This window comes from Pleurodeles waltl, chromosome 3_1 (genome assembly GCF_031143425.1).
Source record: "Pleurodeles waltl isolate 20211129_DDA chromosome 3_1, aPleWal1.hap1.20221129, whole genome shotgun sequence".
NCBI lineage: Eukaryota > Metazoa > Chordata > Amphibia > Caudata > Salamandridae > Pleurodeles > Pleurodeles waltl.
The window spans coordinates 240,429,583-240,442,221 of NC_090440.1; the positions used below are offsets into that span (position 1 = coordinate 240,429,583).

Here is a 12,639-nt window from a genome sequence, read left to right on the forward strand (position 1 = left end):
TGAAGGGGACGTAAGACATTAAATAAAAAACAATATGGCAATATTCTGTAGGAATTTATCAAACAAACACATGTTTAGAATAGTAATTGTGTTCATTTTCATGAAAATTCGACAGTTTTTACACTTCATTTTATCAATCCATTTTTAATCCGGTTTTTAACATTGTAACATTTCACAGATGTTGGTCTTTTTATGTTGATCTTTTGAAGCTATTTCATTGAATCGTAGAGAATCATTAAAAGCTAAAAAGCCTAAATTATTTAACAAAATCGAAAATACTATTTTGTGTTTTTGGATGAACTATGAAAAATGTTTCCTCACTTTGAAGAGCAAGGGCATTCTGTGTTCCTACTCTCACAGCTTCCAATGATGGATACTATCACTTGTGTAGCTTCTTTTTTTTCACAACAATTTTTAGGGGTTTTTAGTAATGGCATGTGGATGTGTAGGCCGCCAAATACATATCGGGGAATGGAATACATACCCCCCTTTACCAACAATAACATAGTAACTTGCACAGAAAATTTTACGCACCCATTCCAACCCCTTTTCTCCACACCGTCCGTTACACATTACATATGTCAGTCGTATACTGTGAGTCCTCCTGTCACTGACCCACCGCCCAGCATCTACGTGTCCAGCAGGGAGGCTGGTGAGTGTATGGGCACCAAGACGATACCCCTATAATCTGCCAATCTCAGCTCTTGTGTAGCTTCTGAATGAGCAGACTGAAAAGTTCGAATGAGTTTATAATAGTTCAGATTACATTTTTCCTGACTGTGACATATTGAACCACGTGGATGCTTAGACATGTTCCTCACAGTGATGCTTGATAAGAGAGAAGACAATGTATCTAGTGCACAATTGCAATCTTAATATTTAAAAGTCTAACATTTGCCACCTTCTGGTGATCCCAAGCATCTGTTAGTGAAGAAGAGGGGATATATGCTTTGGTTCTGTTCAAGCACTTCCTCTTACTTGTAACCTATAACAACATGCGTCATTGTTCTAAAATGCGGGGAAGCAGCTATATTAAAATCCATGTCAAATGAAAGTCTAATGTTGGAGATTCCTTGGACATATCATCTTACCATGAGATTTAAAGCTACAATTAAGAAGAATATAGAAGTTAGGACAATTGTGGTATGCTCAATTACCTACATAGTCCATGCACAATGTCACCTTTGCTTTCTGGTGGTTTAAAACTGATTTGGAGCAATGTATTCAAGTTCCATACTATAACAATTTGCAATTCTTGGGCCACTCTTCCTTGATCTTGAGCAATACTTTTGCTTCCCATATATTGTCCCAGATGTTTCCTGGGTGTTCCATGAAGCTTGCATATAGGTTGTGACAGATGGTCTGACAACTGGTCCACGGGTTCATTCACTCTGTCTGTAAGGAGGCGAAACAACTGCAAGGATCATCCTCACTTACCTCTATGTTCTTACACGCAACATTTTTCACTACTGCCGGAAAGAGATCGGAGGCATTTTTCCCTCTGGCGATCATCTAAGAGCAAGACGAGAGAGAATGAGTCACGAAGGAAACAAACATTATTTATACCTTGCTCCTCTCGCCCACATCTAATCAGCTAATGAAATAGCATGTGTTTTGGGAGGTTAATTTGGTGGTTTAAAATGTAGAAAGGACAAAAATACAGTGGTGATCACTAACACTTTGATGGCTTGAAGTGGGTGTGCTATTAGGGGGAACTTCAGAGTTAAAATGCTTGTAATTTTTTTTAATATGCCTCCAAATTTTTCAGAAGAATTCAAAAGATTATTTCACTGCATCCATTTTCTAAATGTTGTTTGTACTATTTTTCCGAAAGCTTAGAATTTTTGTGATGCATTAGTCACTTTGAGTGCACATTTTAACGTCATTTATAACGTGGCTGTCGATTTCTGAGGTTGGTCTTAAGTGGATGACGTAACAGGCCTAATTCTATTCTGTCTATTGTGGCTATCTGATTTTTCTCTATGAATTGTGTAAATCTTGTGTACTTAATTGAAGTGTTTGATCGCAAGACATTCCAAAGGGGTTTTACACAGTGCTCTCTGCATTGCAAGCATTTAAAGGTATTGAGTTCGGAAATCACCATGACTACATGTGTTTCTTACTCAAGACTAGTTCATATTTACCTAGGACCAATAGTTCATCCTATGTTGTCGAGGATCAACGTTTACTCTTTAAGAACATCAGGATTCTAGGGGAGCTCTGCAAGGACACAGAGTGTGGAAGACTCACTGTGAGGACCCCAACATGATGCTGGCTTACAACTAACAGCGTACGTAGCCTAGGATGTTTATGATTGTTCACAAACTGAAAATGCAGCATCCACCATTTACTACGTAAGGGATCCAGGGAGCTAAGAGTCTACCACTTGCACCGTCATCCTAGTATACTAATGAGCACACCACTCTAAGTGCAGACCATTGATTAGGATCTGCTGTAAAACGCTACAAAAATGCTTCTGAGGGCCCCGCCCTTGTTCTGTGAAAATCTCACAATGCTCAGTTGCCAAATGACACCCTGTTAAGACTTTAGAATAACTGGAGTCCACTGCTCAGTCTGTACAGTTAGAGATCATGATTCATAGGGCCCATCGCTCACTGTGTAAGTAGCTGAAAATGAATTCTCCAAGACCCCTGCTTGCTGTACTAGGATCTTCAGGCCTCACTGCTCTGCTGGGGAAGACCCCATAAAGCTAAGGACCCACTGTGTAACCTAATATGCACTTAGTATTTAACTGCGAGTGTGCTGCTCACCCAGTGAAGACAATCAAGTGTGGATGCTCACAACTCATCCTGTGTTTACCTTAGAGAACAGGGGACCGCCGGCCTCAAGGAGATCCTAGGATGTGGACAACCCACCTAGCTCGATGGCAGAAATCTGGGAGCCAGGCTCTGACTATTAATTCAGTGGAAGCTTTGGAGTGCTGAGGGCCCACAAGTCACCAAGTGAAGTCGAAAGGAAACGGATGGCACTCTGCTAAACACCAGAGGAACACAAATTGTAGCAGGGGCCATTGTTTACTGTCTGAGGACCCCAAGCAGCTAATGTCCAACTGCTCACCTTGGGATGACCCCACGATCTACTGTTCACCAGTTGAGTGCTATAGGATACTGAAGGCCCATCACTTACATAGTGAGCAATTGAGTCCTCAGCATTGCAGCGTCAATAAGTAGTGATGTCGGGATGGTAACGGCTCACTGTGTGGGGACCCCAGCACTCCGGGGGCCCAATGCTCACATAATGACAGCCCGATGATGCTGTGGTCTCACCAGTCACTCTGTGAGGATGCTACGATACGGATGTCTTATCGCTCACACTTTGAAGACTGCAGAATACTCTAGTCTCTCCACTCATTGCTTTCCCTGCGACTCCACAAAGCTGGATTACACCTGTTAATGCTATCAGTAGCCCAGAATTGTAATAGTCAATTGCTTGATTTTTCTGGATGCTGAAGATGTTATCTTCATGCTGTAAGGACCTTATACATTCCTTGAGCATCTAAAGATGCTAAGGGCCTTACTCACATTGTGAGATGCAAAGTAGTTTGGTGGCTCTGTGCTCACCTTGGGAACCTCAGGAGGACAAGGACCACCAAACATTTTGTGGAACCCTAGGAGTGCGAAGGGCTCCCTGCTCACTTTGTGAGGACCTCAAGATGTTGAGAGCTCCCCGCTCCCTCTATGAGGACCATATGAGTGTCGAGAGCTCATAATCATGTCAATTTTATTTTAATAGTTAATAAAAACCATAACATTATATATGCCAGTAAAACAGGATAAAACAATCATGTAAAAATGGCAAGTAAGTGCTAAATGTGTCAGCTAAACAAATATTAATTATGGATAGTCTTAGATACAATAATGAAATGCCTGATGCTCGTTCTTTCCAGCGATCCCTACATGAACCACTCAGTGCTGGTGGTAGCAAGGTACAATTCTACAGTGCTAGTTTTGTGCCAGATTATCATGGCAGGACCTTAGGATGCCAAGCCTTAGTGAGCACAAAAAGTAAATTACCGCAACAATCCTCTTCATGGCCTCCAGCTTTAGAGAGTCTTTGCTGCTGTCCAACATCTCCTTGAGGTCATCGTGTCTACAAAATAGAAAACAGACTTTTCAGAAGAGTTACAGATCACTGTAAAAGGAGAGGAAGCTTGGGGGAGCATTGGGTTGGAAAAAGTTAAAAAACAGACCGGGCAGGGGCAAAGTCAGTCACATGCCAGGCAGAGCAGCTACTCAGATGTCAGTATGACTGGCTTTCCCCAGCCTGATATATTTTCCCAGGCCAGAGTCAGTCTGGGACATCTCCCGAAATTCTTTGAAGCCAGCCTTTCATTGCCCAGCCTTTTAGCAAATAATGACTAATGATGGATCATTCAAGCAACCTTAAATGGCACAGCTCTTTTGATTAACCAAGGCGGCACAGAGAAAGAACATCGATTATGGGAAGGCCGTTTGCTATTGTGTGGAAAGGCGAGGCTTCTGAAAGAGTCCCTCGTCTCTGCCCATGCCTCCTCGAAGCACTGGAGTCGTATCTGATTCGATTTACCAGCGCGCGCGGTGTTCGTCTTTTAGCAGCAGCACCGGCATGCCACCTCACAACGCTTCTATGTCAATATAACAATCCTAGTGCTCAAACGGAAACCGGAGCCTGCTGGTTAAGAACAGGAATATAATTTGTCATACACACTGCCCGACTAGTATTACTTCGTCCTGCTCTGGGTACGCAGCTAAAATGGACTTTATTATAGTTGCATTTGTATAACGCACACTACCCCTGGAAAAGTGTCAAAGCGCTTTATGCCGTACAGAACGCTGCTCCGGAAGACAAAGTTAATGCTTAATCCAGTGGTGGTTAGTTAGTGGGATTAGTCTTGTGCTCGCAAGCACACCATTGCACGCATTCGTTCCAGTTTTTTGTGGTAGACTGGATTAATAGAAGTTAGACATGGTCATTAGTTGTGGGCACGTGAGACTGTGGGACTTTATAGTGGCCTTGGCTGTGACGTAAAACGAGAGTTACACAGAGTGTGCCCTACCTGTCAGAAAGGAATGAGTCAATTTAACACTTGAGCAGAAATTCGCGTTTATACAGGGGTTTCATGAGAATGGTGTGGTCAACGGTGTGAAATGCTGCTGGCAGATCTAAGCATAGCAGCACCACCTCCATCCACCAATCCAAGTAGATCATCCAGGATTGAAAGCACAACCTCTGTGGTGTGAACAATCTAAAACCTGCTTGAAAAGGATCAAGCAATCTTTAATATCAAACTCCGGTCATTTTTATATCTCTCTGCTGAAAAGACACTTGCTGCTGCCTACTGTACAGGCACCTTCCTCTGGGTCAAGGATATTCAGTCATCTCTCAGATTCTCACTTGTATTCGCTGCAAGGAGGGAGACATTTCATTGGGTGACAAATAGGTGAAAGTTAAGTCACCTCAAACCAGTTTATTGATCCATTTCCTGACCCCAAGATCCCAATTTTGAGTGGTTTTCCTAACCATCCCCCAGAACGGACCTATCAGCGTAGACTTCTTTAGGGGGTTCATCTCAGCACAAATACAATCACGACTCTAAAGAAGTAAAATACATATCTGCCCATCACCCACATCGACAAGTCCCAACCAGAAATGCAATGGAATAAAATGCCAAAGGGACCCATGTATAGGTCAGAATGCAGGCGTTTCAAACAGAAATAATACAACACAGAATAGATTATGCATAAAAACTGTATTTAGGTAATTAACCACTGTAAAATATAGTCACAGGACGTAGGCAAAGATGGTTTCGTGTTCCCCCAGGAATCACAGCCATACATATTTCCCAGCCACAAGGATTCACAGATTGGCACATTTCCTACCCTTCCTAAATGTTTGTTTCCGGGCACCTATTTACATAAGATAGATTTTTATCCAAGACCCTCTCATTTACAGGCCTTTTTTAGGGGATATGTACTTTAGACAATATCTCCTGGGAGAACTAAGGCCAGCCGGGAATCCAATCCCAATATGTATTCCCACATCTCCTTGTTCATTAGTTTTGTCCAGCCTCCCTGTGGCAACCCAGTGTAGAGCATCTACACAGCTATGCAGTGCCTGCCTTGCCACCTAGCGAATCTAGACTCACCAATCAGCAAGCTAATGCACACTTAACATTATCCAAAGTTTAAACAATTGAAAACATTTACAGCCTCAATGACAGCTTCGTCATCTAAATATGGATATGAAGCATCTACTTCAAGCACAACACAAGAAAGAAAGCACCAACTGTTAGCATAGAAACATGAAACTACTTTGGGCAGATACTTTGTTCCTAAGACCAGTAAGACTCTAACTGAGTTGTGGTGCAAGCGTCGCCAAGTAGCGTTATACCTTATTGTATATCACACGCACCTGTATCTATGAATTGATTGCAGGTACCCCTTTCAGACAACATGTGCATAAACTGTAGCACCCAAACTGTACTTTCACATGGATGTTCAAACCATTGGTATTATTATTGGAGATCTCGAATGGAAACTACCTTCCCTCACAAACCCTTGACATAAGGTAATAAAGTATCTGGCTCTACATCAGAAAAGAAAGAGTGCTCATCTGCAAGCCAGATAATGTGGAACCGTCCACTACAGACCAATATCCCTTTTGACCGCCAACTGCAAAACTGTATGACGAAAACCTGGCAACATGCTCAAAACCTCATCATAAACTCTTTTTTTTTCTTCTTCACAAACTGGGTTCCTGTAGTGCATACAGTTCAATTATACCACTAGGCTGCTGGAACATATGATCGCTGGCTCCAAATCTTCATTAAGAGTGACTGCTAGGTGGGCATGTTCAAGCACCGACTAAGATTGCCACGAAACGTGCTGACAATGTAGTCCTCAGAATATCTGTTCCTACATCTGGCAGAAAACCCCCATAAGGAGAAGTACATCGGAGGAGCCCAGGGACAGGACAATGGTATCTGAGAGAGCTGAAGCTCAATAACGAAGAGCGCGTAATGCGGCCTTGCTGGGCGGAGTAGCTGCAGAAGGAGCTCAGTCGCAAGAGGCTGGCCGAGGAGTTAGACATGCTGGAGAAGGATCGGAGCCCTCATCAACACCCAGCGTGAGTTGGGTTGACCTTCTCCCTAAGAAAATAAATCCACCCATACAATCGGTGCAGGTGCAACCAGCAGGGGCCTGCAAAACCTCTGGCTGCAGAAGGAGCACCTGCTAGATTTGTACCCAAAGCAGAACGCTTGCCGTTCTTATTGATGGCAGTAAGAGACTGACGAGCCCCTCACAGAGGAGGAGGAGAGCATCTGTGAATACGTGCTGTGTGAGACAGAAAGGTTCCTAACATAATGACAACACCATAGGAGAGGCCACGTGGAGGCATTTAATTGTTTTGAGGGACCAGTACACTACATTATTGTTGCCACCAAAGACAGTAGAGGTAGGGGACTACTCCTCAAGAGAAATGGAGGGGCGGTGGTGAAGCTCAAAAAACCAACACTAATAGAAATACTAGGAGGTGGCCACAAACTGGGCTCTTGATCAAATCAGAACAGCAGTGAGCTCCAGATGCATTTTGGTTGCAAGGTGGCACTGTGAGGCAGTCACGAATCGATACGCGGGTATCCTGCATTTGGCTGCACCCGGCTGAGGAGAGTGGCGAGCAAGCGTAATCATAGGCAATGAGGTACTCAATGCGAAAACTGCCATCCCTGAACTTACAAACCCAATGCACACACTGGTATACTACTCAGGAAAACGTACTTTATACTACTCAGGAAAATGCATAATAGTGCATTCACGTTACTTCTTGCTTTCATCTAGACTTTTTGCAATAAGAAATTACTTTTCTTTGATCAACAACGTAAATGGTATGATGCTCTTTGATTATAATTATCCTTCCACCATTGATGAATAATAACTCATGCACTAATCACTCCACGTCTAACAATGCCAGCACTAGCTCTATTTTAAATCTCGACAATTTTAAAATTCTCATTTTTCACTTTCCCACCAATGTCACCAATTTGTGAGCTTGCACCTCTAATATTAACCGTCACAAATCTATTCATTTGCCCTTTCATATTTTTGGGGTTTCACTATGGGACTACAACCTGGATATCAGTCAATATCTCTCTCTCCTTCTAGGCACAATCCTTATCGTGCACCAACAAATGATTTCTCTGTTGGGCCTTCACTAATATTCTAACGTTACTCTATCTTGACAGTACTATCACTTTGATCTGATACATGGTTCATTATTTGGAGCCTCGAAAAAGCCCCAGGTAAATACACCACGAGGGGGTGGAAACACATGACGGCTGTCTCTCCATGTGTTCTTCGAAATAAAACTCCATGTAAAGGATCAACAAATATGTTTGAACTGAAAACACGGATTTGGCATATCATTACTTGAATACAATTAGACACAACATAAATAATTCTTGGAGGTGCCAAGATGGCGACCGGGAAGGACGCTTAATTAAGCGCTCCGTCTCGGGCTCGCCACAGAAAATCTGCGGGGCGCTCCTGGGTCGCTGATGCTAAGTGCCAGAGGAGGGATCCGCTCCAGAAGCCTCTCTCCCCTTGCTGGCGACTCTGAAAGTGCTCGGGCGGCCGCGAGGAGAGGCCGCTAAAGAGCTTCTCGTCGCGGGGAGCTGCGGCTGCCATTTTCTCTGCCGCGAAGGACGGGACTCTGCCCTGGGGCCTGGACAAAGAGGTGGGTGCGCGGTGACGGGAGCGGCCCGCTTCGGGAGGGCGGTGAGCCCACATCCAGGCCCTGCACTGCCCTGGGCATTCCCCCCCTCCCCCGCCTCTCATTCACCGGAGTTTCCCCCCCCCGCAGGTTGCGAGGGGGACCGAAGAGCAGAAGGGGCCCCAGGTGGGTGCCCCTTCCACAATTGAGGACAGGCGGAGAGACGCGCCCCCCCCTTTGCGGAAGGTCCCGTGGGGCCACAACAGTAGACCAGGGGTGATGGCGACTCGGGAGCGGAGGGGAGATCCGCTCCCTGAACCCCCCACCCGCCGCTGACGGCTCCAGGATCTGCCGGGCGGCTGAGGACCCGGTCGCGGAGGACGCGCCCTCCCCAAGAGGCCGCTGCCGCCGTCTCCCCCTGAAGCGGGGATTTGCACCAAATTCGGAGAACCGGACGGCGAGGTGGGTGCACGGCAGCTGGGGGGACCGATACTGAGAGGACTGGGAGCCCTCACCTGTTCCCTGGGCGGCCCTTGCCCACCCCTTCTCATTGTGGATTCCCCCTCCCGCCCATGAGGGGGGGGCGGAGGACGGTGGTTGATTCCTACCAGGGACCCCTGGGGGTGCCTCCCTACCCCATGCTCGACGGCGTGGTGCGCCTCCCTCCGGAGAAGACCCTGGGCCTGCAGGTAGATGTCGAGGCCACTACAGACGGGGCACGTGTAGGGCCGGATTGGATCAGGCCAAGTCATATCTCAAGTTAAATGGTGCCGACTTGCACCACAAGTGCGGGACTGTTTTAAAGAATTTGAGCGCGCCCGGAACTTACTAAGCGCGCACACGGGAACAACACTCCTCCACCTCACATTGACAGAGGATCCAGGGCCTGGAGCTGGTTGCCGGCAGGAGGGCTGGAGTGGGCGTGTTGACCTGGCGACGGGAGATCCCTGACCGCCTGAGCAAGACCTCACCTAGAGGATCACCAGGAGGGCCGTAACCTCAAAAATCGAAGCGCACACCGGCACAGCCTCGTGGGGACATATAGCCCCCCCTGCTTGAATAGCCCAGAGAACTTGGGTGAGCGAGTGGTTGCAGGTGGAATCAGGACACACCAGATAAGACAAATTGGCCAGCAGGCCCAAATCAGCGAAAAACCAGGATCGGAAGACGCATGGCCAGGCACCTGGCGACCAACAACATATGCCCTCCCTGCAGTCGCTGGAGTCCACACTCCTGGCCCACTCCTCGCAATTCGAGAAAGTACTACAGGCAATCATGGACACTAAAACCTCACTGGAGACCAGGATAGACACGGTGTCGCAAGATCTAAACATCCTCAGAGTAGACCATCGCAAATTATCCGATAAAGTGAAGACAACGGAAGAGGCGCTATGTGAACTGGCTCCCACAGTAGCGGATAACCAAAAACAAATTCTCCGCCTAGATACAGAAGTAAAGACACTGCTGAGAAGAGCAGAGGAGGCGGAGGGCAGGTCCCGCCGCAACAACACACGGTTTCTCGGTTTTCCTGAAAAATCACTGGATCAAAACTCAGAGCTACTGCAGGAAGACTGGTTAATTAAAGAGGTCCTGAATGGAGTCCCATCAAAATTCTTCTCAGTGGAAAGAGCACACAGGATTCCCGGACGCCCCCCAGCGCCGGGTCAACCTCCAAGACCGCTGATAGCCAGGTTCCTAAATTTTAGAGACCGTGATGCAATACTGCAACAGTTTCGCAGCAAAGGCCCATTCAGGTACGAGGACTCGACTGTTCACGCTTATCCAGACTTCACTCAGGAAGTGCAAAGGCAACGTAATTCCTTCACCCAAATAAAACAACGCCTCCGTGAACATGATATAAAGTACGCATTATTATTCCCCGCCAAACTACGAGTATTAACAGATGAACGCACTCACGTGTTCACCTCACCGGAAGACGCCTGGACGTGGATGCATGCTAGGGGCATCGCCCACCCCCGCGAAGCAACGGGCACCGACGAGAACTGGTCAACGACAAAGTCACGGAAACAATCCAAGAGGCGCCCCAGGGGTCAACCCACGGAGGAACAGGTTGCAGAAGAGAGAGCCAGGGCCCTAAAAGAAACCCCCCTGCTAACACAGAATTCCTTCGAGACTCTCAGGACCCACCCAGAGGAAGGCTCAGAGTCGGACTCGATTAGCTCGGACTCCACATTAACAGAGGCACTGAGGGGCCCGGAGCTCACCCCCAGGACCGCAGACACACTCTGAACAAGCACCACCGACCCGTCCCCCCAGGGGGACCGACTGCCACAGCTGGAGAACAGAACTGAACTTTGCGAGCCCCACTCGAAGTGGGTGGTTACATCATCCGAACTTACGTATCCTTACATCTCTACTCCTGGAGATAACTCCTTTACATATACTGCGCGCAATTAGCGGCGGAGCGTGGCGGGGGGATGGATAGCCGTGCCCTGGGAGTGCCCTAACTCACCCGCAGACCGTGTCTGCAGAAGGATGCGAGCCCCTACAATGTGCCGCACCCGGATAGCATCATTGCTCCCCCGCATACATCCACATTGATACACTTCAGCTCGCACCTAAACTGGGTGTGTAGCTTGTTGCAAGTTCACAGTTGGGGTTGGGATCCAGTTGGGGAGGGAAAGAGGGTAACTACTAGTTTGTGCACTACAGGTCTGCTCACAACACAGGACATGCGGCCGGGGGTAAGGGGCCCGCCCGCTGGGGTGACGGGGCGGAGGAGACCGACTGGGCCATCTCGGGGGGCAGAGTGCAAGACACACCTTTACAAAATGAACATGGCCCAACCTACAGCCTATAGCACACACACATATCACATAGTTACCTGGAAGGTCAGGGGACTTGGGACCCCAAGCAAAAGGTCTAGGGTGCATACACGACTCAAACGCCATGGCACACATATCGCAATCCTACAAGAAACCCACCTGCGGGACCCAGATCTGCAGGACCTACGCAGTAAATGGGGAGGACAGATTGTGGGCACATCCTATTCAACCTTTGCGTGGGGGGTCCTCATATGGATAGCAGGGAATGTCCCCTTTATCCAAACATCACACGAGATAGACCAGGAAGGCAGGTATGTGGTAGTGGAGGGTAAGTTAGACGGCAAACAACTGTCAATTATAGGGGTATATGCCCCTAAAAGCGCGCTGCCCGAGTTCCTGTGCGCACTCATCCCAGCATTATTAATGAACCCCGAAACACCCGCCATATGGGGTGGAGACATCAACTGCACGCCGGACCCAGCACTGGACAGGTCTAGCTTCCCCACACACCCAACAGCAAATAGATACCCCAGACGCCCATTGTCAACATGGGCCAGTAACATGGGCCTCCATGACATATGGCGCATGAAGCACCCACAACACAGGGAATATTCATTCTATTCAGTACCACATAAGGTACATACCAGGATAGACTTACTGTGGGGCACCCAGGAGATCTGCACAGTAACCAGCGGGATAGAATACCTAGCCAAGACACTATCAGATCACTCACCGCTTAAAATAACTCTGTACTGGGGTAGGAAGCGCCAGGTGATCCCAACATGGAGACTACAAGTGGAAGCTTTACACAACCCTGCATTCACAGACACACTGAGAACAGCGCTAAAACAGTACTGGGAATTAAATTCCGGCACCACAAACTTAAGAGCGATGGAGTGGGACGCACACAAAGTGGTGATCCGCGGGCATTGTATCTCCACTACATGGGGGGTGAGATGTACACTCCACGCAGAGGTCAGCAAGCTGGAGAAGAAACTAAGAGCACTAGAAAACGCAGTAGCCCGTAATGAATCGCCATACACATCACTAAAGGATGCGCGCGCAGAATATGCAAACGCCGACGCCACATTATGCCTTCATGATCACAAATACCACTTGGCTAGACTACAGTCGGAAGGCGACA

The 12,639-nt window shown here is 47.4% G+C and overlaps 1 protein-coding gene across 6 annotated transcripts in view; it reads right to left on the minus strand.

Moving 5' to 3' along the window:
* Nucleotides 1–12,639, minus strand: part of AP3B2 (adaptor related protein complex 3 subunit beta 2) — a 332,461-nt gene that overhangs the window by 213,195 nt on the left and 106,627 nt on the right. For all 6 annotated transcript variants that reach the window (XM_069222320.1, XM_069222318.1, XM_069222319.1 and 3 more), the window contains exons 2-3: nt 4,035–4,110; nt 1,438–1,512 (exon numbers count right to left, since the gene is read on the minus strand). In XM_069222320.1, the coding sequence (XP_069078421.1) occupies nt 1,438–1,512; nt 4,035–4,110 (151 nt within the window). The remainder of the gene's footprint in view (nt 1–1,437; nt 1,513–4,034; nt 4,111–12,639) is intronic.